The sequence below is a fragment of the Photinus pyralis genome, unplaced genomic scaffold (assembly GCF_008802855.1).
Source record: "Photinus pyralis isolate 1611_PpyrPB1 unplaced genomic scaffold, Ppyr1.3 Ppyr1.4_LG5, whole genome shotgun sequence".
Taxonomy (NCBI): domain Eukaryota; kingdom Metazoa; phylum Arthropoda; class Insecta; order Coleoptera; family Lampyridae; genus Photinus; species Photinus pyralis.
Window position 1 is genome coordinate 13,306,342 of NW_022170596.1, and position 26,289 is coordinate 13,332,630.

General features: G+C 35.5%; 1 protein-coding gene across 6 annotated transcripts; it reads right to left on the reverse strand.

The window, feature by feature from the left end:
* Positions 1-218: 218 nt before the first annotated feature.
* Positions 219-22,910, reverse strand: LOC116171002 (multidrug resistance-associated protein 4-like). 6 transcript variants are annotated; one of them, XM_031487612.1, is made up of 11 exons: positions 22,605-22,910; positions 4,500-4,613; positions 4,220-4,450; positions 3,740-4,170; positions 3,525-3,681; positions 2,199-3,476; positions 1,834-2,149; positions 1,637-1,787; positions 1,361-1,591; positions 358-1,307; positions 219-298 (listed from the first exon to the last, which is right to left on the reverse strand). In XM_031487612.1, the coding sequence occupies exons 2-11, from the start codon at positions 4,571-4,573 to the stop codon at positions 266-268; spliced, it is 3,852 nt and encodes a 1,283-aa protein (XP_031343472.1). In that variant the 5' UTR covers positions 4,574-4,613; positions 22,605-22,910; the 3' UTR covers positions 219-265. The 6 variants fall into 6 exon arrangements, with proteins under 6 accessions (XP_031343472.1, XP_031343473.1, XP_031343474.1 ...); XM_031487613.1 differs by lacking the exon at positions 22,605-22,910 and adding an exon at positions 16,786-17,321; XM_031487614.1 differs by lacking the exon at positions 22,605-22,910 and adding an exon at positions 14,456-14,667.
* Positions 22,911-26,289: the final 3,379 nt, after the last annotated feature.

Genomic DNA, 26,289 nt, shown 5'->3' on the forward strand with positions numbered 1-26,289 from the left:
GCTCGTTGCTGAAAAAAAAGATAAAAATGAGTTTTGAGGACCTAGATTTCCCCTTAGTCTGTATTGATCTTCTTTATACCCCCAGTAAAACAGTAATAACTAACCTAAGTAATTTTTTTGGAATAAAGCCCATCCTGAAAATGCTGTTAGTAGAAGAATATCAAAAAGAAAAATATTAAAAAAATACAAATTTATTAATAACATTATGTAGACAAATAAAAACGTATAATTAAAACAAATATAAAAATATATCACTTGGTAATTATCACACTTCTCTGGCCGAGTTCTCTGTGTAACTCTAAAACACAGAAATATTACTTAAAAACCCGCATTACTCCATATATACTTATGTCATACTTCCTTAGCTAAGTTCAGTAGTACATCGCCCATTACAATTCCGGTTTGTTGGGCCATTGAGTAAAATGTACTGCTTTCATCTTGTAGTAATACACTCGGGTGATCAAACTCTAATATGCTTCCAGATTCTAACACTAAAATTTTGTCTGAATCCATAACCGTATTTAACCTATGCGCGATCGTTAATACTGTGCAATCGTAAAATTTGTTTCTAATTGTGTTTTGTATGAGTGAATCGGTTTGATGGTCCACGTTTGCCGTGGCCTCATCCAATATAATAATTTTAGTCTTTTTAACTATGGCTCTTGCTAAGCACAACAACTGCCTTTGACCAATACTGAAGTTTGAAGCTCCTTGGGATATTTCGGTATCCAAACCGAGGGAATATTCTGCGATCACTTTTTTTAGTTCCACTTCAGATAAAGCATCCCATAACACATCGTCGGAGTGCTCCTTAAACTGATCAAGATTACTTCTAATTGTGCCACTGAATAGCATCGGTTCCTGAGGTATAATACATATCTTGGAACGGAGAACATCGAGAGGAACTTTTGTTATGTCGATTTGGTCTATGAGAATTTTCCCCTCGATATTAACGAGTTGGAAAAAGGCGTTAATGAGAGACGATTTTCCAGACGCCGTCCTACCTACGATCCCTATTTTTTCAGTCGCCCTTACATCGAACGTAATGTTGTTCAGGATGTAAGGCTCAGTTTCAGAATAACGTAATGAGACCGATTCAAAGGATATGCTTCCCTTTTCAGGCCAAGTCGACGGGGGTATCGTGTCTGTGCGCTCCTCTTCCTTTTCTATTCTGGAGTATTCAAGCACTCTCTCGACTGAAGTCATTTGATTTTCCAAATCACTCCACTGTCGCATGCCCCACTGGAATCGCCCCGATAAAGACATCGCTTTGGTAATCGCTAATCCGACGTTTCCTCCAAAATCCGCTAAAAGTGTGGTAGTTGTAAAGTGATTGTTGAGTGATAGTGGGTGTACATACCAGATTTCGATATGATACAGCTGAACGTGACTAGAGCGATGTAGATTACGCAGATACAATCAAGCCAAAAACTGAACGCTTTCGAGCATGATGTGTACAAGTACCAAACCGAGCTGTTGACGTCTTGTAATTCGTCAAATTTTTGTTGGAAGATTGCTTGGCTTTTAAAGGCTCTTATCGATGTCAACCCCCTTAGAGTTGAGTTTGAATGCTCAAATACTGGGCTGCGAGCTAAAATTTTCAGTAGTGGTGGGTTCTGGTTTAAGGTATACTTACTAATCCCCTCCAAGCGTTTGAGATTGCAGCTGGTTTGTAGATATACCATCCTGATTAAATAGAACACGATAAATATTACTGCAGACGCAAGTGCCATCCATGGCGTTACAAAGCTTATCATGATCGTGGCTGCCAAAATACTTAAACCGACCTATAAAGCGTGCTTAGGATTAGTTTCAATTGAAAATAAAACTCACGTCAAGACAGTCCAGAGCGACACTCGGCAATATCTCATCGATAGTGCCCATATCCTTTGAAAATCTGTTTATGATCCTTCCCGATGAATTACTGTTGAAAAACTTCATAGGCGCGTAAATAATGTTAGCTAGCATATTATTATGAAGATTTACAGAGGCTCGCATACAGCTAATGTAAAAACCAAATGATCCGAGCAAAGTTGTTAGTATCATTATTGCAACTATTCCAGAGTATGTGTAAATACAAGAATCGGAATCTAAATTCAATGGTCCCACGGTCAAATTCTGGGCGGCGTTCTCCTGCTCAAAGTTGACCCTAAAACAAGGAGGGGTGAGCAAAAAATTGATACACGCAATTGACTTACCACAGAGTTAGGAAGTAATCAGCGCCGCTGTGTGATAGTTGAACAATTATAAAGATTAGTAGCAGACATATTGGCATCCAACCCCAGCCGCTAGCTTTTAGGTACGAATAGTAGATGTTTCTAGCGATAGACCCAGAACTGCGTTGTTCTTTTTCTTGAGCAGGTTCAAAGGGTAGCTTAGTGATCAACGGAACGGTGGTAACTTCCTGCATATTTGTTGTTTCGGATTTTTGCTGAAGGTGTTTGAGAAAGTACTTTTCTGACGCGCGAAGCTCTTGATAGGTGCAATTTAGTGGAATTTTGCCATTCTCGACGAAATATATGTGGTCCACATATTGCAAGTACTGTAACTGATGGGTTGCAATGATACTGCACTTGTTTTTTAAAAATTTCAAGACGCAACCCTCAAACATTTGCTTTCCCACGTGAGGGTCGACAGCGGAAAAAGGGTCATCCAACAGGTAAATGTCGGCCTTTTTATAAATCGCGCGAGCCAAACTAATGCGCGCCTTTTGTCCTCCACTCAACGCAACTCCCCGTTCGCCAACCAGAGTTTTATCTCCGTAAGGTAACTGGATGAAGTCTTTATCTAGCGCACATGCTTTAATGACCCTTTCGTATCTTTCTAGGATGAGCGACTGATCAAAAATAATATTTTGCTTGATACTACCCGCAAATAACCAAGGTTCTTGGGAGGCATAGGAGATCCTTCCCTTTACATTGAGTGCGCCAGTTTCCAAAGGTAACTCTTTTAAAATAAGATTTAAAAGTGTACTTTTTCCACTGCCAACTGGCCCAACCAAAGCGACTCGCTGCCCGTGTAGCGCCCAAAAGTTTACGTTTTCCAGATCGTTTGTCGCAGTATTCCGGTTCCATTTTGCCGAAGCCTTATCTAAATGAATTGCGAATCCGTTTTTGGGATCCCCATTTCGTGCGTGAATTGTATTCGTAAGGTCCTCCTTTGAACTTTTTCCGTTAAAGTTCGCCACCTCGGAACTGTCTTCGGCTTCATCGTATAAAAGGAACTCTTGAATACGATTGATTGACACCTTCGCTTCTGCTATCTCCGTGATCCCAGAGGAGAAGTTCTTTGTCATGATCTGCTTGAGGATATCATAAAATGCGGTTGCCACAAACACGTACTCGGCGTTAAGTACATTACCGGTAAGCACGTACACCAAAATCGTTAAGAACAATGAGAATTTAGTTATGAACAATTGAATTGATATCATTATCCCTTTAATGAACGTTGTCGCGCGAATGTAACGAATTTCCAATCTGTAAAAGGTCGTCGTATACGAGCCATAGGGACATATTCCAGCCTACCTGCGAATTCTTTCAATTATTGCCTTGAATGGTTTTTCCCACGTGTAAAATTTGATTACTTGAATTCCGCAGATAATCTCGTTCATGCCCCGAATTCGTTTATCGGTTGTTATTGCAGTCTTGAAGCGTAGATCTGCAGTCTTCTTTGCCAAGTACACTGAAACAAACTGCCCCTAAAATCTTCACTGTATTCACAACGTTTCTAAAATACTAACTTTGGCATGGAACAAACATGATCATAACAAATACTCCAATAGCGGATGTTAATCCTAAAATGTAGTACAAGGTCAAAATGATCATGACGGCTTGAACAGGACAAACCCAAAGGGTATGAAAATGGAGAGCTGACCGATCGCATCTGTTCACATCGTTCGACAACAAGTTTAAAGTTCGGCCTATCATAGTGCCATCCAGTACGTTTAGATTGAGCCTCAGCGATTTGCGGTATATTAACGAACAGCACGCCACACGTAGTTTCATACCCAAGTGTTGCAAGGAAAGGAGATAGTTGTGGGCTAGTAGGATATTAATGAAATTGGAACCAACAATTATGCCAGAATACATCAAAGCTTCGTTCCTGGACACACGCTGCTTATCAGCGCTGTAGTATTTCATTAGTTGCGATAATGCCAGCGGTTGTGCAAGCCTGGAATAAAGTTTTAGAAACGCAATCAAACGCGTTATTGAGTTTTTACCGAACGAACAGTTGATTGAACGCGTAAATTAGCCCTAGTACTAGAAGCTCTATGCCAAAGGTTTTGAAAATTGCTTTACTGAGTGAAGGCTTTGGTTTCGACAGTTCTATTTTCCATGCCTTCTCTAGACGATTTGCTAACATACTCGATGAGTGTTCTTCTAAATGATCGGTTATATCTTCCTCGCTAAAATCTTTTTTGCATCCCTTTATAAATGTTGGTAACGTATAGCTGTAAGGATAGTGTCGGTAAAAGTGACAATTTTGATTTATTTACTTACGCAAATGTTATCACAGATAATATGTTGGCATTCTTACGTGGATTATTGTTTTTGAATGAAACTTTTGATTTCATAATAAAACGTATTGATAACTACGGCGGCAGTGCTTGGAACCTGAAATCAATTATAACAGTTAGATCAAATCTACAGTTTGGTGCCTAACGGTTGCATCCAGTATCTGTCGATTCATTCTAAATAATCTTTTACGAATGGTTAGACTTTTTGGTGTTTAAAATTCACCCCTACACTAACAGATCGGGCGTGTGGAGCTTTAAATTCAGTATTAATTAAGTGCTCCACGAATCCGATAGAAACTTTTATTAATAAAAAAGGACTTTAATGAAAGGTTTGAGGCGGAGGGGTGCAGGATTTGTATGCAGGTTACTCAGCTTATGGAAACGTGAATCAAAACAGTAGCTTGCAGTCGTGGGAAATATATGCAAATATCAGATACAAAATGTAGGTACGTCCCTTTAGCTCCGAGAACTACTTTTTTGCCTAAATTCATTGTCTTTTAATTAAAACAGCGTGAATATAAAAAGTGCCGATTATGAGAAAAATCTGCATGAGAATTTTCGATTGTATGTAGATACATCAGAAACGGAGACAGCAACAAACCATTCATAGACAACATGTAGGTTTTATATTTTTCGAATTAAACATATTAGACTTTTTCCTTACTTTCAAAGAGACCTACCAAATTTTGATAAGATCAGATTTTTTTCTCTCCCATTTAGAATTGCACGCCATCGTGGAGTAGGAATATGTTGGGAAAACTTTTGAACTTACATCCAGCCTTTCCTCGGCAAATGGGTCGCTTGAATTTTAAACAATCATAAAAAAGTGAGTGCTCAAAAATAGGCCCCAGCTAGGTTTTTTTTCTTTATTGCAGCGAATGTTCTAGAGCGATATGAAGGTATACAATCTAGCCGCCATCAAGTCGATAAAGAATTAATCGGTGATAAGGAAAGAAAGGGAATGTTTAATGAAACATATGCAGATTCGAGACTTCTCTAGAAGCTCTTTGTTTGGTACATAAGCACACTGAATTTTGTTTAATATTAGTCTTAACATCGATGTCTAAGTGATAAATAATGAAATACGCTTACGTGTTTTGAGAAATTTTACAAATGAAACGTATCTAAATAAATACTGTAATCTCCCATTCCAACTTGATGAGACTTTACAACTACTGTTTTGCATTGGGGTAGCAATTCTTTGCGCAAGTACGAATGTGCTCTTCTGATGCGTTTCTTGCTATAAGTTTTTTAACTTTAAACGTTGATTTCACCCCTCGAAACCCATTACAAGTCGATAAGTTTTCAAAAGCTTTAGGAGTTGAATTCATGCCGACTCAAAGTCCCCAGAGAGCTGGTACTATAGAATAACGTTTGCATGGAATATATTTGAGCGCATGCGCAATTCTCAACCAGAATTCCGAAAACGATGAAAGATGCAATGAAAAGGGTAGACTATTAAAAAATCCAAATTGAAATATCCCCCTCTAATAACTAATCCGTCAATTATCCTACCCTACATCCACAGCTTCTGCAGCTTCCTTTCATTAGCGTTTATACACAAATGTGCAGATTGACCTCGATGTAAAATAACAGCAGATAGTTATCACAAAGGTCAGAATGTTTATTTCCGTACTACACGAGATACTACACAATTATCAAAAAAGGAAAAAGACACATTGGTCATTGACCAGAAAGAATTTTATACCATAATTAAATCGATTGTGGATTTGTGGTAGTAGAAGCAATAGTAGTCATCCGTCTAGAATTGAACTGACGTGAGTACTTCGAAAATGTGAAATTATTTATGTTCGTACATATAAATTCTGAACGAATCAGCTAGTTAAGCAACATAAGCTGATTAGCTAAACGATTTTAGGGAAATCTTTAAAGAACCGTGTGTCCTATTTTGGTTGAGACTGCAGTCTGTTTCAGCTGATTTTAAAGATAAAGGCATGCGGTTTTCGCGACCCTGCGCCACTTTTTTTTGAAACTTACTAGTACAATATAATCAAGTACATTACATATTACACATTACATTTATTTCTGAGATACAGGGTGAAAATGAAAAGTTTGACTTCTTGGGATGTTATCACATCTTACTACACATGTAAGATAGACAAAAGGTGAAAAAAATTTTGAAATGACCATTACCGTTAGCAATTTTTTTATTGTTATCGAATGCTATGTTGCCATGGATACAATAAACAAAACAAAACCCCATGTATCCATGGCCTCCTGCTTAAAAACTGTAAAAAATAAGTTTTTTTTATTTTCATAGCTAAAACTAAAAAAGCTATTGGTTGTGATACATCAATGCAATTGGAAAAAATAATGCAAAAAATTGACGTTAAGATATACAGGGTGTTGCATTTAACAAATACCAACTTTGGATCAAGCCTCAGAAACGATGGTCCAAAAAATTTCTGTGACTACCCAACTTGATTCTACGTAAAAACAGACTATGGATAGTCTTTGGTAACATACCTATCTAAAATAGGCAGTTGTAATAACATCCAAAAAGTAAAAATTTTCTTTTTCGCCCTGTATCCCAGAAATCAAAGTAGCTCATTGAATCTGTTTGTGGAATTAAAAGTTTTACCAAAAAGGGGCCCAATGTCGCGAAAACCGCAAGTCTCTATATCTTTAAAAACAGCTGATGTATGTATGTAGTCTCATTGTCTCAACCAAAATAGCACACACGGTACATAAAAAATAGAATAGTCTTCAGTATTCCACCATGCATGTTGGCTAAGAAATCAAGAAATCATTACCAAATTTTTCTAAATGATGAGAATTAGGAATAGTTAGGAATAGTCCAATTTAACCTAGTGTTGAACTTGATGAAAGACCAGTACGGATAATGCACCTGAAATGCAAATGGTTCGGTGAATTAGGGATACAATTATTGTGATAATGTGGATAATGGACCTAATTATGTTTTTTTCAATAAAAATTAATTTTAACCTTAAATTTAACAAGGCACGAGGAAACCGAATCATATTTAATTAACGTCATTATTGTCTACCCTCTAGTAACGAACAATTCGTTTTAAATAAACAATATATTGGCATATCTTATACTAATGGCTTCTACCTACCAAACAAAATACTACAGCAGAGAAAGATTAAGGACATCTGGAAATAATTGCGTTAAGTGTATTATAAAAGCTTATCTCATTTAAAATCCGGTCATGCAAGCTCCTATCGTTTCGTAAAAGCTAATTAATGTTAAGATAAGCAGGTACTCGCCGATAGTAAACACAGGTGTTCAGTTTATCGAAGACGCGCCGTAAGTTGATGCACGAGAAGGAGCCTGTCGTCCTTTTTAGTAGACTTGATTTACTAATGTTGGGAAAACGACGACGAAGCAACATTGAAAAGTGACAGAAGGGAAGAGTCGTTAAACAGGCGAAGCAAACGTTAGATGTTGCTTTTTGGAGTTTGGCGGTCAGATTTAATGAATGCATTTTTTTGGTAAAAGACAGTTTTGGAGGTTGTAAAATTCTTGTAGAAGAACGGTACAGGACAATGGTCCCTAACCAAAATCCCTCCGAGCAAAACCCCTCTCCAGAAACCCCCGAGAGACAGTAACCCCCCTACAGAAACCCCAGGGAGATAATAACACCCCTATGGCATTTTCTACAGTTTTATAATTTACATGTGGATTATTTTCTAATGCAAACTCAAACAAAAACTCTTAAGAAGGTATTCCATAGAGAGAATTGTTTGTAGATTTGGAGTATTTTTAATTTCCATTCTAATGCTAACTCGTACAAAAATTCTTACTGAATCCAAATGGTGCCGAATTGTTCTTTTGTATTTTCTATTGCAATACACATTACTGTCTCTGGAATTTCGGGAGCCCACCTCTAAATGATAGAGTGATAAAATTCAATTTCAATTAAATTAGAGCAAAATCTGGAGTAATAAGAAACTACTAACCAACTTTTATTAGGGTTTCTCCACAAAACCCTCAATCTCAGCGAAAGTCGATATTAAAGTTTAACTTCTCACCAAAAATTTTGAAAAAAAAACAAGAAAAACGCTTAATTCAAAAACAAAGCGGCACTTTACTTTCGCACGACCAGTTACGTTGATTAACCAAAAATGACTGATCGCCGGAAACCAAGAATGAAAATACAAATAAAACATTGGAAGATGCGTGAATGTAATACCGTGAAATTTACTCATCTAATCCCACGTCTATTTACTGCAAATGTGCTAATTGACATTGTTTGTAATGGGTTTCGTGTAACAATACACAAATAATCGGGCCATTCACGTGTTTGTTTAGTTCGCTGTATGGCTAGTAAATTATGGTACATAATGATGCATCATTTTCTGGTTGAAATTGTTTTTTTTTTGTAATTCCATTATTAATTTTTCCTATCCAGTGATTCATTGTAGGTATTGTTCATTTACTGCATTTTGTTGTTGTAATACCTTTTTTATTTAACTGAATGGTATTTATGCCATGCATATATGGTCGTGAATAATGATATAATTACTTTCCCACCTCTTCGATTCTTTAATGGAAATTCGCGAGTAGAGGATCGCAGAGTCTCAAGGCATGCCATAATTAAGTGTAACCTTTTTCTATCTTAAAAACCTTTTGATACCGAAGACTACTTTAAGAAACTGTAGATTTGATGACATATCAAAATAGAAGATTCATTTTGGGGAACATAGTAATGCCAAATTGACAAAGTATTAACAATTTATTTGATTAACAATGTAACTTACAATACCTTGGAGTGGCGTGTTTGTGTTAGTATGTATTTCACAAAATATAGGTTTTGAGTCAGAGTTGTGCGCAATTTAAAAAATAAAATCAAACACCTTTAGTGGAAAGGGTGTTTTTTTGGTTTTCAAGTTATCTGCCAAACGAAATTGTGGTAGTCTTTTACACTGCGACACGTCAAATGTGATAACTGTTTGCTACCGTTTTCTTTATCACGTTTTGTTATATTAGCCGATAAAAAATCCGTTAGTTTCATAACTAGCAATGATAGAAGCATAGCTTGCGTAAGTCTCACTGCGACATTCTACGCAAAAAGTTGTCTAACCTAACAATGCCATCGGGTTTACCAAGAAAAAATTAGCAACTTGTTTCTAATCTGAATCGTTTTTTGAACAAGGATGAGGTATTAATATAAGAATTCGTATATACAGAGTGGCCCAACGAGAAGTATACAGAGGGCTTTTAGGGTATTAAATTTAGAAATCTCGAAAAATCCTCGAACACGCCAATTGTATTCGAGGGGGACAACTTTTGGAATACAAATCACGAACCCAAGTCTTCACCCCTCTACGTAGGGAGCTTAACCCCTAAAATTTTAAATGGAATCCTATGGCAAATGGCACATTATTTGAAAGCCAATTTAATCGTGATTACTAATCTGCTTTGCTTTTTACAGATTACAGATTCACTTAAGTCACGAACTTATAAATTAAGATGGACTGCTAATGCTGAATTATCAATTAACAATTGACACCTACATGGGAGCCGCCATGATGTGCATTCATCAGGCGCAAAATTCCAATCAACTAATAAACAAGCATTAACCCAACATTAACCTCACGTTTTCTAAATAAATTACTGTGACACATGTCATTTTCCAAGGCTGCAATAGTCTCAAAACTTGAGCACTAGGAAAATTCCCCTAGAAAATAACTAAAATGTGCACATCATGGCGGCGCCCATGCTAGGGCCATTTCTACCTCTATGCAACAGTTTGATCAGCAGTCCATAATTTATAAGTTCGTGACTTAAGTTTAACAAACAAATTGAAGCGTCAAAATAAAATTTTAATAAAGGTGACTTAGATCGCATTTGTTTTGGATTTTTTTAGAAAACACCATTTCAAATGCGAATTATCTCCGAAACGAATCAATAGAATTTAAAAAGCAAAGCAGATTAGTAATCACGATTAAATTGGCTTTCAAATAATGTGCCATTTGCCATAGGATTCCATTTAAAATTTTAGAGGTTAAGCTCCCTACGTAGAGGGGTGAAGACTTGGGTTCGTGATTTGTATTCCAAAAGTTGTCCCCCTCGAATACAAAATTGCCGTGTTGGAGGCTTTTTCGAAATTTCTAAATTTTATACCCTAAAAGCCCTCTGTATACTTCTCGTTGGGCCACTCTGTATACTTTTCATTTCAGAGTTGCGGATGCATTAAATATTAAATACTTCCTTAAGAAAATAAATAAAAAATATGATGTTCCTAGAATCTCGAAATTCGTGACATGTTTGTTATTGTTTGGTATACAATTTGAAATGTTTTGTGGATTTTCTTTTACTTTTGTTGTATTAGCTAAGTTAGTGCGTGTATTTGTGTGGGCTATGCCAGGATTTTTACTCCAAAGAAGGTTTGCCTGATATACATTTTATATGTTCTCGTCTTTTCTCACGCACAAAATTATGAGTTTTCCCAATTTCCCAATTGTGTATAAAAAGAACCACCAGTTTTAACACATACTGCTACCCAGATTCGAAAGTGCCGCGAAACTTCCGTCCTTCGGTGTCGCATTTTTATTAGTTGAAAGTTTTTCTCGTGTAATTGCTACACAATAGATTTTCATTACTTAAACAACCCAAATTTGCTCGGTAAAATACAAACCTTTTCTGCCATTATAAGTTGCAATTATTTTTTTAATCCACGGCTAGTTCAGTAATAAAACTGTTTTTTATACCCCCCTGAAATTTGATTGAACCTTAATAAATAAAGGAATAAAATACTAATGTTCCGCTGTGTTGATATTAATTTGACCCAATTTATTTTATTCACTGGGTCTCGTTGCAGGTAATTTGCATCAATTAATTGTCACACTCCCCCTCCCCCTCCCCGCCCGCCGTTGTATACATTTTATTTATCGCACAATGCACTCTCCAAAGACGTCACTCAACTTTAAAGAACTTGCTCTTGACCAGCTGTTACTGTTAGCGATCCGAGAAAATACTTCTTTTGTTATCACAATGTCCGTTTGTCTAATCCCGTGTTTTATTTGAAAAGCGGTTCTCCGATTCCAAAATGTTCCTTCGCGTATATCTTCCTACTCATAACTAAAAGACTACGAATCAGGCTGGTTTTTCGCCCCGGAATTTATTGTGATTCGTATATTCGCGCACATATAAATTTGCAGGAATTTGTTTAAATGTTTCTCCACCACGTACCCGAGATTTAGGAGTTCTAACAACCAACAGAAAACCCATATTTTTGTCACGTGCCCAACTTTAAACAGAACGGAACGAAACTCTTAGGTTCGAAGAGATCGTGGCAACTGTGCTCGCTTCCCCAATACGTTTCTTGTTATCGCTTGTTATCACCAGACATACTTTCGTTCAAGTCTGCTATGCAGCGGTATATGTGTAAATTCCCTATGTTTAACAAAATACAAATTCAAAACCAAATTTTTTCAGGCGCAGTTACAGTGTCAAAAAGTTCCCCCACTAAAAATAGTCTGCGATTCTGCGTATCTTGTTTAAATTTATCGTACCAGTTGATGTTTTAAGAGTTCAGATATAATCGGAAATATAAGCTTCGACTAACATTTCATAAGGCTCTTATATGGATTCGCGTCTTTGCTTATCTACTTATCACAATTTTTATGAGCGACTTTGTTTTTCTGTCTTAGTAGCAAAACATCTAGAATTTTTAATCCAGCAATTAAGCCAAGCACCATACTTAACTATACTTTGTTTCACGGGTCCTGAACCTTTCGTCACACTATCTGACGTCATAGCAAAATTAAGGCAGGTCGTAAATTAGTAGTTGGTTGACATTTATTGTCACATTGACGTTTCAACTTATTTATTAATGTGTCACTATCGGTCATTATTATCCTGATAGGTTTTTTCCTGTTCCCAGGTTTTGTAATGGCTAAATGGTCATGTATTTTATGTAGAGGAAATCCGTTGGTATGAATTAAACTTTTTTCACCGTTTGTAATCACCTCATGTAACCGATTCTTTGCACCGACAGTCCAAATGAATACTGCCAGAGCATCAGAAACTCTTTGAGATGAAGTGTATGATGGTTACAGAAAACGCATAGGAACATTTGTAACTTAAAGTTTGTTTAGGCAGTTCGTAAATTAATATTTTGTTTACATAATGTTGAGGTGAAATTAAGTAAACTACCAATGTGAAGGATACGCGTTAGGTTGCGCGAATTTTAATGACCCTTAACTAGTCATTTGCAGAAGTAGAATAGGCCATGGTTTATCGGTAAGCCTTTCGCATTTATATATCTTACCAATTTGAGATAAAGGCTCATTGAAATAACAAAGCATACATACAGTTTCTGTTCTTTTGCCACACACTCAAGATATTCGCATAAGGATTTTGAGTATCTTCTGATCCGATTTATTTAAAAAAAACGCAATTGTGAGAGAAAACAGGTAGTGAAGATATTTATTCCTGAAAAAACTCTCAAATGTTCATATTCAAATCGTATGTACAAAAGGACACTACACCACAAGGATATATGTATAAACGGCCCAAAATAATATTCTTATAAAGACGCTCATTCTCTTCTGCCTCTTGAATCTAATCCTCATAATAATCTTCTTCACTATCAGATTCGTCCAAGTTGACAATCACCGGTAAGATGTCTGATGTATCAATATATTGTTCCCGTTCCCAGGCCTGGTTTATAATGTTTCATCTAAAACCAATGGAAAGAGTGAAGTTTCGTTTTGTGTACTCACCTTCTGTGTATCGGTGCATCATATTTACCTAATGGCAAAGAGTATCCATAATTATAGTTACTCTTTGCTAATGGTAACGGGAATGACCTAAATTCATGATATGGGCGAATCGAACCATTATTTAAAATTTTTAAAATACTTGTCTATTAACGGCGTTAGGTACTACACTGTCGACTTGCCTAAGCGTTTTTAACTTTAACTGATGATATTTACTTCACACTTCACTTTTAACACAAACTACCTAATCAAAAGGCATTTAACACTGGAAATCTGTCTATAACGAACATCGTTTGACGGATTGATATTGACAGATCAATTGGTTTATTTGTCACGACTTACGTTGATGACGTAATTTTTTTGTCTCAATCGATTTAAATGTAATGAAGAGAGAATCACATTTATGACGTCAGGTTCAGCACCAGTGAAACAAAGTATAGTATTAGGTTGTATAGTAGGTACCTTGCTCAAACATTTTCGAGATATTCACAATTAAGTTTTGATGTCGCCAATAGATATATTTCATCCTGAAGTTCCACTTGCCCTTTATGAATACCCTCTTCCCACACTTTGGTTTCAAGATATTCGCTTCAACTTCACCAATAGATATGTCTCGCCCCGACGATTCATTTTACCTTTGTGAGTACTCTCCTCCCACGAACCGATTTCGATAGATTGTTTTGACATCACCAACGGATATATTTCCTCCAGGTGTCCCAACCCAATCGCTCTTTGTGAGTACCCTTTTTCGACAATCTGTTCTTAAGATAGTATGAATTATATCCTATCACGATAAGAGGTCGAGAAGGAGGACTATGGTTCGTTCCCAGACCCCCCCCCCCTCCCACCCTCTCCTTTGATAACTGGTCAAAAAGAAGGGCGGTAGTTGGTAGAAAATAGTTACTTTTGTTGAGACCTTTAATTAGAATACCTTGATAGGTAAAATCGAGGTTAATGTGAGTAATTCTTGAATTGTGTACAAAATTGGTCAATATAACGCATCAGGATCCCCTTCTTGAGGAAAAAAAGTGAACTTTTGGCAAAAAAAAGAATAAATATAATGAAATTCATGTTTTTGCGACTCCGCACAATTCCCCACAATCACAGTTTAATTGTGACTACAAACGACAACCCTTGCCGTTTTATTATCTTCAAGGGCTTCCATGTCCAAATTTACTGTCGCATCAGGCAATATAGAACATTCCAGAATGTACAATGAGATACTTACGTTAATAACAGTTGAGCTCTATTAACTAATCGCCGAGTCAGCGGAATTCTGGAGAAAGCACCCGAACAGATTTGCAAATTCAATACACCTAAACAAATCTGTTACCTTACACAACAGTGTTAATTGAGAGTCAATTAGTTACGGAGTGTGATATAAACAACAGCAGAATTTATACATAGATTGTTAATTGTTCTGTGTACTGTTCACTTGTCCATTGAAATTTATCTTTTTTCGGTTACACTGTAGTGTAAAGAATTACTACACTATGAGTACTATGACTGTAATATAATAATTAACTACTTAATAAATTTATTATAAAAAATGTTCTCACACGCGCCGTTTCCATGTCCTCGACTTTGAAAATTCGAAACAGTAGTAACGAAAATTTATTACGCCTTCTTCCGCCAGTAAGATAATGAATTCATGAAATAACCTTGAAATCATTTGGAGTGCTTAAAAAATGTATAAGTAACTCAGGTAGGTATTTACCAGTATATTCGCGTTCAAATTTCAACCAGTGAATAATTCATTTATTTTTTGCTCCTCAGTTAAATGACTAAGCATTCACCGAAATGTATTGACTTAGTTTCACAGTGCCATACATTTGCAATCTGGATCTAGAATGTGATTCAAGTACATCACAGTGACATTTTCCTTTCCAATTAAAAAACTAGTCTGTTTTTGAACTGTTCAATTCTTAGGTATATTTTACAGATTTTTCTTCGCAACTGTATCATATTTAATAACCAGTTTCGGTCTATTTTGATCTCATTATATATCTCAAGACATTTTCAGAACATGTGCCTGTTTTTAAAAAAATGGTGCTATACATTGAGACGCTGAATATTTTAGAAAATTAGTTATAGATAAATATATAAATTTTGTTTTAAGAACTGAAGGTATACGAAGGTATGTAACGAATCTTGGCTACCTTAAGGTAAAGAAACAACGAAACTTACCTACCCACTACACCAAAGCAATATCGTTCCAAAGGATACGCAGCACCATTCAAGTTTCAAGTCTTGCAAATTTATAGCCTGCCCTTCGATTTGGCAAACAAACTGCGAAAAAGATACTGCGTTTTTGTCCACAGTTTCAGTTGAGCGCTCTTTCGCGAGTATCAATAGAACAACACACCGGTAGTGAATTCAAATCGTATATACCTAACAGTACTAAGAGTACATAGAGGACCCATCAACCAAAATCGTCTATAATTGGCCCTTTGTTACTTGTAATTATAAATAATTGCTTCATTTTTCTAGTAATTGTAAGTGCATAATTGCTACTTTTTGTGGAAGTTATACATAATTGCCACATTTTTTGGCAGTGATACATACTTTCCACTTGTTTCTGTCAATTAAGCAGTAATGGATGCCAGAAAAAGATGAAAGTATTGTTAATTGCTAGAAAAAAATTCGTTATTTCCAGAAAAAGTCAAAAAAAGAATAAATAACTTATTATTGTCGTTAGAAACAGACAAAAACTTATCCCGTGTCTTATTGATTTTTCAACATCAAATAAAACGTGTTGTCCATTGCCAATGTTTATCACTTCAATTCTTGTTCAAAAACCGTATGTGTTTATTATTCTTGTTAATTGTACATAAAAGTAACGCGAGCCCGAGAGCAAATTTAGGTTTATTCAATTTTTCTTAAAATTGTTTAAATTTTTAATTAGAACACAAGGGTGTAGGCGTGATTTTTATCAGATTTTGGAAAGAGTGTTAAAGGGTGGAGGTTTAGAGTTGAATTTCTTTAGGGTTGGGCGGCTTTTAGTATTGATTATTATAATTATAAAATATGGTTTCATTAGAGGGCATATTTATCTACAATCTTATTGCTCTATTGTTTTTTGTGTCAATGGTTGAACGATAAATTAGGTCGCTTTATTGTTTTTAAATCAATGGTCGAGTAATTGCGTGAAGAAGCGGAACGCGCCGGTCTGACGGAAACTTAGGCAGAATTAATGGGTTACACGTATCGGTTTCTGATGAATTGAATCCGTTTCGTATAATTCTGGTAGAGATTACAAAAAAATGCTTTCGGCTTCAACGGTAAGTGGCGAGGGCAAGTTGGGAGCGCGATAAGAAAATATTAAGTATGCGTTAGATCGGGTGAGTGTCGAAAGGCGAGTACGAGATAGAGATACGCTCAAGATGACAAAAAATTCGCGTTGAAGCTCCAGAGTAGTAGATTTAACAGACGATAATTGTCTCTTACGCCCTGTATTTAGGAATCAGTTCATCATCTTTGTATTACTTATCCCCATGATACCAGTAGGTAGTGATCCATTTGCTACCGTTGGGGTAGGAATTTAACAAAATTACTCACCCCAAAATCTAAGTAGGATTTCGCCCTATATAGCTTATGAATTCCTGGAAGGCATACACGTGACCGAGTGATCCCAATTCAAACATTGTTTTGTAACTGTAATCCTGTACTCAACATAATCTTCAAGACACGTGCGTTAATATCGAGCTCTTAAAAAAAATAACAAAGTAGTTAAATTTATGATTGTTGATTATGGTTTTCCTTCGCTCGGACTTCCTAGCAATCGCTTGTTCCTTCACACTTTAATCAAGTACCTACACTTACGTCATAGTTGTACAATTAGAAACTATTTTCAATGTCAATCACGATTCGCACTTAATTAATCCACGGATGGATTACTGCTCATCTCACTTAAATTTTCGTAAATAATGGCAAAATTGTAATTGCTATAAACTCAATCACTTTATATCTAGTTTTAGCTGGCAAGCAGCATTAATACCTGAATTTGAAACGTTGTGTTACGGTCAATCATTTAAACCGCTATTAATTGATTTAATTTGAATTTTCACGCTACACCTTTGCGCCGAGTTGGTATGAGGAATTCTCCACATCAACTAATTTAAAAATGAAATATGGGCGCACTTTTTGTCATAAATCCTAATCTCATTTCACGTATGAATTTTGTAATACAAAAACAATCCTCTATAAAAAGTGACGGACGTCACACATATATGAGCAAATATTTCTTATCTACATCTCCAGGTGTTTTTATCTTCAGTGTATTAACGCGGAAAACGTTCAATTTCTAATAAGAATAATCCCAAAATTTACAATTTCTTTTTTCATAAAATAACCATTGTATACATAACGTTATCTAATGTACTTAGATATAGTGTAAACGTAATTTCGGTCCAAACGCCAAAAATAATGACGGGACATCCTGTATATGAAAATATCTCAATTTATTTAGTAATTTCAATGAGACCACCTACGTTTAACTAGATTTATGTTAAACAGTGTATTTCGGGTCAAGGTTCGTATACACAAGTTCACGATACTTTTTTTGAAAAGAAATTATTTATTAATTTGACTGATAAACATCACGTAATACGGAATGGAATGTATCAATATATCTTTCGTATGGAAAAATTCGCATCAAGCAAAATAATAATGCGTGGAAATCGCCTCCTAACACTGGCAGTAGAAACAAATTGGGATAGGTCTAATATAGGAGAATTTGCCCTTATGGGAATAGTAGACATCCTAGATGTAACCAGTCTCTATGAAATGGTAGAATAGTTGTTTCAAGTCGCACGCATAAAATATGAGGAACCGTATACCAAAGGCAAGCGTAAATCTGCAAGAGTTTATAAGCCAATAATATCTGAGCCAATATGGCTCACTTGAGTAGGCATTGGAGTTCGACTCAGTGCAGAAAAAATGTCAATGATCCCTAGTGACCCTAGTACACCGAAGAGGTCGATAGAGGAAATCCTCTTATACAGCGGAATACATTCTCATATTGGAAATCAGCGAAAATTGGTGATAAAATATTGCTGATAAGATTTTGAAAAAAGTGTCGGGTTAGAATCCGAAAATGAATTTGTATTGACCACAATAAGAATTGTTCCGAAACAAGGATGAACTATTGCAAAGAGGAATCCGGGAATAGAGTGTCAGGGATTCTTATTCAATGCAAGATTGGTGACCTATGTGCAGTTTTCATATTTAGGCCCTATCCGGTTGTTCTTGGTCGGTTTAACCTACCCCAAATAGTAACGTGGAAACAGCGCAATTTCAAAAATTCGCAAGATCTCATTTGTTTTTAAAAATGATAATGGACGAAGGCCGATATGTCGCAATCTTTCCGGGAAATATTATGTGTTTTGTTCCAGAATGCTCGAGAACATTCGAGGGCACTCGACAACACTCGAGTTTGCTATATAAGCAAATCGAATTGCGTTTCAGGGCAGTTTCAATTTCAACGCCGAAGTAATAAATAGTTCGCACTGTTATAAATCTATTCATTTTAAGACTGGTATAAAGTTATTGTTAATTAATAAATCACGGAATTAAATTTACGTTACACAAACTTGAGGATACCCCGAAATGTAGCTTTGCGTAACTTCGTATTCAAACAAAAATAGGAAATCGTCTAGAGCCAAGTAAATAATAGAAATTATCTCAAAACTATGTATTTTACGCATGCTCGTGAAAACCTAATTTATGTTTACAAGCTGTTTATAAAAAATGGCGCAATTCATAGCACTGTTATTTGCAGATCTAACTTAATAAACCGAAGACGGCATTAAATATCCCAAAAGCCGCTATAAATTGGTATTAAAGGATCCCTTTTAATGAGCCCTTCGATTTGTGTGGGGTTGATTCTGTTTTTTTAGTGCACTTTCATTTTCAAAAAATAAAAAGTTCACTTTACGCTCCATATGTGTCTGTATGTCTGAGTCACAAAGGACTTGTATTCTCGTTATGGCATGAAATGTCCATAAGGGTTATTAAAATCGAAAAAACAAATTTAAAAGTGGACTCTTCGCCTCTTGCTCACAAGCGTCCCTAGGTGTATGCCAATTTTCCTCCAAATTACGTACGATTCTACGATTCGCATTGAGTAACTAGGGCACATGGGCCTTCGTTATTTTAAATTTCCAAATCGCTTTTTATTTCAGTCAGTCGAAGGATGCGTCATGGAGTTGCGAGAAAGGGTTAGGCCAACTTGCCACGATATCTAAAATTTATGAGTAATACGATACAGTACAGTTGATTTTTTTTTATTTTTTACTTATTCCTTTGGCATACATACGTACATAGGAGGTGTCAACGAGGAAAAAATAAAATACACACATAAAATATAAAAGGAAAATCACATATCACACAGTTGAATCATATTCGGTGTTTGATAAAGAAGCTACGCAGCGCGAAAAAACTGCCAGTTTTCCTGGTATGGAGAGAGGAAATTAATTAATTTGTTTTGAGCCGTCATAGAGCTCAAGTCGGGACAATTCGCGTTTTTGGACTTCACCCGTAATTACAATTAGCGAGGGTCGAAGGTAATCCAAAAATCAAAGCAAAATAAAATAAAATAAAAATAAATTAGCCGAATGTTCTGTGACCTAGTTTAGAAAATTCCGTGTCATAAACTGTATTCGTAAAATAAGTGTACGTGCCAATTCGTATTCAGAACTATAGAAAAATGATAAAGGTGATACCTGACTTATCCGGCGCATAAATCACAGTTTAGAGTGTAGCTTAGATCAATTAAAAGTCCTAATTCGAACTTGTTTGGCCTTTTAGTGCACTAAAAATAACTTATATTGCGAAAATGGAAAGCTGTTTGATAGCAGACGATATAAATAGAAAGTGAATTGCCATTCGCATAAGAAGAGGAAGGTGTAAAAAATTCATCCGGAGATCCAAGTTTAATTCTAAATTGTCCAGTTTTGAGGCACTATCCATTTGAGAAAAGCCATATTGTTTTGTAGCATAAGGAAATCATCGATTCCAGAAAACGCTACAATTAAGGTAATGATTTATATTCGAGAGAACTATCGGTTTTCTTTAAGAAATTGCGTTAAATTTTATGAAAGTAATAAGAAAAATTCTTCAAGAATTCGATTTTTGTAAATTGGTTGAATCCAGCAAAATTATAAGAAATTCTGGTTTCGTTCGTTTGAAATTTGTTAAAGTGTTTGTTTTTTTAAATAAAATGGCCATATGTCTTATTTTGTTATTAAGGTTTAAATAGGGTAAGTTAGAAACAAATGCGACCATCATTGATTCATTGTACTTTCAGTATTCGTAGTAACCGTAAAACCTTTAAGTAAGAAAAATGTATGAGAAAGTGTAAGTTTATCAATATATTAAAGCAGTTCATTTTAAATTTGTATTATTGTCTGCAGTTTAATCAGCGACAAGTTTTGATTTTTAGGATTAAAAGAAAGGGCAAAATTGCCGTAAGGTAAGGGCATCCGAATTTGTGTTTCGGAGGTAGCCGACGGTTAAATTAATTGGTGTTTAAAAAAATTCATAGTTAATTTTATTTTCATATTTCACATTTTTATTTTCAACCACTCTATAGTAACAAATTGTTACAAGGGTTATTTACCAAAATGAGATATTTAACAATTTTAAAAACAAGTATACCGTACTTGCGATATGTTAAAAAGGGTCAATAATACCGTATTTTCGATAAGAACTGTCCGTAGTCTGTTCTGTCGCATTTCATAATTTATTAGTTTATTTAAGTAACTTAAATGTCATCATTAGTGTCAACCATTTTAAAGATCGGTTATCGGTACTGTCATTTAGTTGTAGTTGTCACGATGGTTTACAGTATACCTGAACGTGTATAAATAATTTTCAGTAAGGGTTCTCTATTTCAATTTATTTAGCTGGAGTAGGTCGGGAGTTTCATGGAGATGTTAGATGTAGTTTTAAGTTCAGTATACAGCAGTTGCACGACCTCAAAAAATGAGAAAACTCAAAGATGGCCATTTCTTTGAAATACCCTAGAGATAATAATTATTTGGAAAGCCCGACGCAGTTCGGACAGGGCAAAAAAGGGAGACTATATGCGCAATTGACGTTTCTCCTACCATCGAAACCAATTAATTATTCGCATCTGACGCATTCGCACCCGGAACTAGAATGATTGCGTAACAATTGTTAGGGAGGGGGCAGTATAACTTAGCACTATTTTTTTATCTGACGTTGTATTCTCACGATATATTAGTCACTCTATTTGGGTACGTTTCTAAGTAATTAGATACCTGTATAAATTTAAATTAAAGGTAAATTATTGTGAAGTTGTACAAATTAACATTACGTTATCGTTATTATTTTAACAAATAAAATTAAAATTTAATATAGCAAAGTCAATAAAACGTGTAATGTGTTATCTAGGTACCTACACCTTTTTGTTTCACTTAGGTACTTATTTAACGAGCTACGATACTTTTATGTGTTTTATTCATTGTAACTACCGTGAAATTTTTAATTATTAACGTGGATACTAAAAATGTGTGGCTAACGGCGCAGTCCCATTTAGTATATAATAATAATTCTAGTTAAAATAATTACTTTGTTAATTAACCATCGAAATGGTGTTCGAGGCCACGCCAAAACGTCACATTGGGAATATTAAAATTAAACCGTTTAAAAGTTCCAAATTTTCAAATATCTCCTCATGTCTCTGGGGTTGTTTCGTTGGTTTAAGCTTAGTGTAAAGAATTACACTAGCTATGGTTTAACCTACATGTTGATAAAAAAACAACACGAAAAACCTTCACTTCAAAATGAGGAGGTACATTTTTCTTGTTAGTTCAGGAAGTAAAGGTAACGTTTAAATGACGGTAATAATTAACTTGTTGGTAGGTATCTTTATAATATGCAAAAATCGATCAAATGTATAAATATCACCTACACCTGCCTAAATTTCTGTTGATTTTGAAATAAATACATGCATTTTAAATATTGCAACCGGCTATGTATCGTTTTATAAACGCTTGAATGGTGTGTTATGATAATATTGTAATGTAGTATGAAACACCGACTTATATGTTATGAACATAATTTTAGGAAATTGTGCTAAAGCTGAGGAATGTGTAGAGATTATATGAATTAAGAAATATCATATATTTAAAACGTGTTTGCAAATAACCTGAATTTGGCACTTATGTTCACCTACAAGTAACCATATCTGATACAAAATGAGGACAACCTTTACAAATTTCGCAAAAATTACCAAATCCGGTAGGTAACTCATATAGAGAATAGTTCAAAAATATGCCGCATATTTGAATCTTAAAATTTTAAAAGGACCGTAATTTATAATTTAAAAAAAAGGAAGCTTATAATAAACTCACCCTCAATTTAAATCGGAATTGTTTTCGAAATGGCACAATTTCACCGCTGATAGATACAATGAACTGGGGACCAACTTGTTTTCGATATTAATTGAGCATCTACTAACAGCACACAGGGTCATGAAGCATTATCTATATTTGCTTTTCAATCTATTTAACAAGAACGGGGACGGTCTGCGTAGATATTAATGTGCGATCTATTGAACGCAATTTATTCAATGTAAGTCCAAACTTCGAGAGAACTCAAGTTCATATATTAATATTTAACGCCACTACTCTCTCCATTTCGAATTCTAGCTGATAACTGAACACATAATTCTGGGTTTAATTAACTTTTCTAATCTTACCTCCATTAAAGTAATTGCAAGAGATCTTATAACCACGACTTGGGATTTCCACATCATACGTTAATGTTTAATTATGCGTTGTTCTTATTGATTACCTACCTACTATGAATTCACAATCTACGTAAGTTTCCACCCAATTCTAGTAAGTATTACTTTTTGTTGCATAAATTTAATTAACAAAACCCCGTAAAAGACCTGAATCTTGACCAAGTACACAAGTTCTGTTTTTGGACAACAATCATTTAGGGATACCTGAATTGGCAATGAAGAAATTTTAATGGTAAGTTTCCACCATAGTACATGTACAAGCTCCTATAGGTACGCATTCTTTTTAAAGACCATTAACAAATCGACTCACCACGAGTCACAACCGTAGACGTTTGATCATCCATTAACATATAGTAATTGTTGGGATTGGGATTTGGTGTTTTTGTGTAAATCAGTAATGGCCATTGTTACTTGCCGTATATAAAACAATCCTGTGGTTTTGATCTACCACTGCTTTCACCGCTAAAAAGCGTTATTCGTGTTACTCTGTAACGGGGTGAACGCCTGTTGAGGGCCCAGAGCAAGAGAGGAACAATAAATAAATAAATAAATAAATTAATTAATTAATAAATCAATAAATAAATAAGTAAATAAATAAATGAGAAACAGGAATGCTTTATTTCATTCTCCCTTGCGTTGGACTCCTGAGGCGTACGTGGTCGACACTTGGTCAACTTCTGATTCCGGGCTTCTTTGGTGAAAGGTCGATTGCCACTTGTCAATACAGGAGTAGAGTTTGGAGAAATCGAACTCAGACCACGGGTCGTTAAAGGTAATAACTTTATCGGCACCAGTACTGGGCGAGTTGGAGGCTCCAGGAGGCATTATTTCCCCTGCCATGTTTAGGGGTTCTGCATTAGTTTGTTGTAGGATAAGAGAATCTCTGCACCTCAGGGTTTATAAGAACAGCTGTGAGACCCTGAATTGGCTAGGGACATGTTAGCTGGTCTTCGCAGCTATGAGAATACATACGAATACATACTACATAGGTGGTCGCTTTAGGCTTAGAAAATTTTGGGTTTGAGTTTACAAATTTGCCACCATAGGAAATTTTATACGTGTACCGCTCCATAATGAAAGAGAACCGAGATAATGAAGAAGCGAGTATATAACTAGATAAAGAGTTTACTTATAACTGAGTTAGCCGTGGTATTAATTATTTCATTACAAGAAATCTATTGTTATTGTTACAGTAAAAATTCCAGAGTTTTTAAAGTTACAGGAAGTTAGGATTGATATTTTTTAAACATTTTTCTTGTATGGAATTACGGTCAGGTTTCAAGAAGCCTATACGAAAAGTAATTCAAGAAAAAGAAAATACACCAGAAATTACACAGGCTCAAACTGACACCATGGATTCGCAAGAAAGTTAAAACATTTTTGGAAGCTTGGAAATTCAAGAAAGCAATTTTGGAGGGGGTGCAGAAATGCAACAGGAGCAATCCCAAGCTACTGAAGAAGCAGTAAGGAGGGCAAATGAAAACATTCCAAAGCGGTATCAAAGATAGACTCCACTACCTAATGAATATGTTGGAAACGTACCGAGAACGTCAGATAGATTTCCGAGGAGAAACGAGGAGGTGGAATGAAAAAATCATAGAAGATACCTGCTTTTGTACCTAGTTATAAAGACTGTATAGTTGAAAAGTACAAAGCATAAACTGCAAACTGCATTAAAAATGACACTGATTGAAATCTCTATGGAAACAATTAAATAAAGTGATTTTAGCATGCGTGATTAGTTATCAAAATTTCACACATATGAATAATTTAATTTGGAAGAGTTATCTACATGTTGCGGACTTGGAGGCATTAAAGAGATAATCGGACGCTGCGCGTCCTCGTACTTTTCAATAAGCGTCCGAGTCATGTAAACGACCACTTTTATGACTTATTATGTAAATAACTATATTGTAAATCATAAGATCATCAAGAATGGCCCGATATTTCAGAGATTGAATACCAATTGTAAAATGTCTTCATTATTCCCGTTTGATTGACTCATTTTAAATGAGCGTTATTCACAAATTATTTACTTGTTCGTATGTTTTGTTACCATGTCAACAAATGCTCAACATACTTTGATATTATAGTAAATTATTCTTCGACATCAAAACAAAACGTTTCAATAATTAGAGTTATTTTTGTCAACTACTTACACGAAAAAATAGCATGATCTCCACGTAAGAAAAGTGAATTTCTATGCTCGTGCAAATTTGATCCACTGCGCTCACTCGTGAATTCAAACATTTACACTCACTAGAAAACTAACCCTTGTAGATCAATGTACTATTACACACCTCTTGGATGCGAAAATTCAAAACCCACACATAAGATTGGCAAAGAACAACAAATTTGTTTACGGGATAAATCAGTGCAAGTCGACCTAGTTATGAATATAATATCGACTTCAAATTCAAATTCCTTATGCAAAATTCCCAAAAATAGCCGACTCCTATTCTTGTACAATACAAAAATTCAAAGGAGTCTCTTTTACACAACATGTAAATTTGCGACCGACGCGACGGTTCGGCTAAAAATCAATATGCGATCGAAAAAAGTAGCTCTCCACCAGCATAGATTTTCTTCGAAGATTTCAGTAAGAATCAATCTCTCCCACCAGATTTTTACTTAACTATCTCGCCGAATCCAAATGCGAAACGAACCCAACGCAAACAATGTGTCCACGCAGTTTTTCTATACACAAGTTGTGGCGGAGATTACCCCTCGCATGCTCTGTCGCGACGGTTGTTAGAGCCGGCAACGCTGTAACATTTCGACTCTTATATTTCTCCAGTACAAGTTCTGTTCTCTTTCATAATGAAGCGGTATTTCCTATACCAACAATTTGTAAATTTAACCAAAATTTTAAAGTCTAAAACGCCAACCTGTTACAGTATCCATAATGGGTCGGTAGCTAAAGAGTTAATGAAATTAATACAGGGTTGCACAATGAAAACGAAACAGACTAAATAACAACAAAAAACGCAAAAACAGGGCGATTCTGGTTAGAAGGGGGACATCTTTTACTTAGAAATTACATCCCTCCCCCGCTAAGCAGGGTTGCTAACCCTTCAATAATTTTAAATTGAATGTTGGGTCGATTGATGCGGCAAATGATCGTAAAGAACCTTTAATCTTAAAGTTCGTCGAAATACGTCGCGTATTTTCGATTTTATGGAGGAAAGGTGAATTTTTGGGTACCTATATCAGTGCCCACTTATTAACGATCTTCGAGATCGTTTATAATTTTGTACTGTTGTCCGTCTGTCTGTCCGTGCGCACGATAA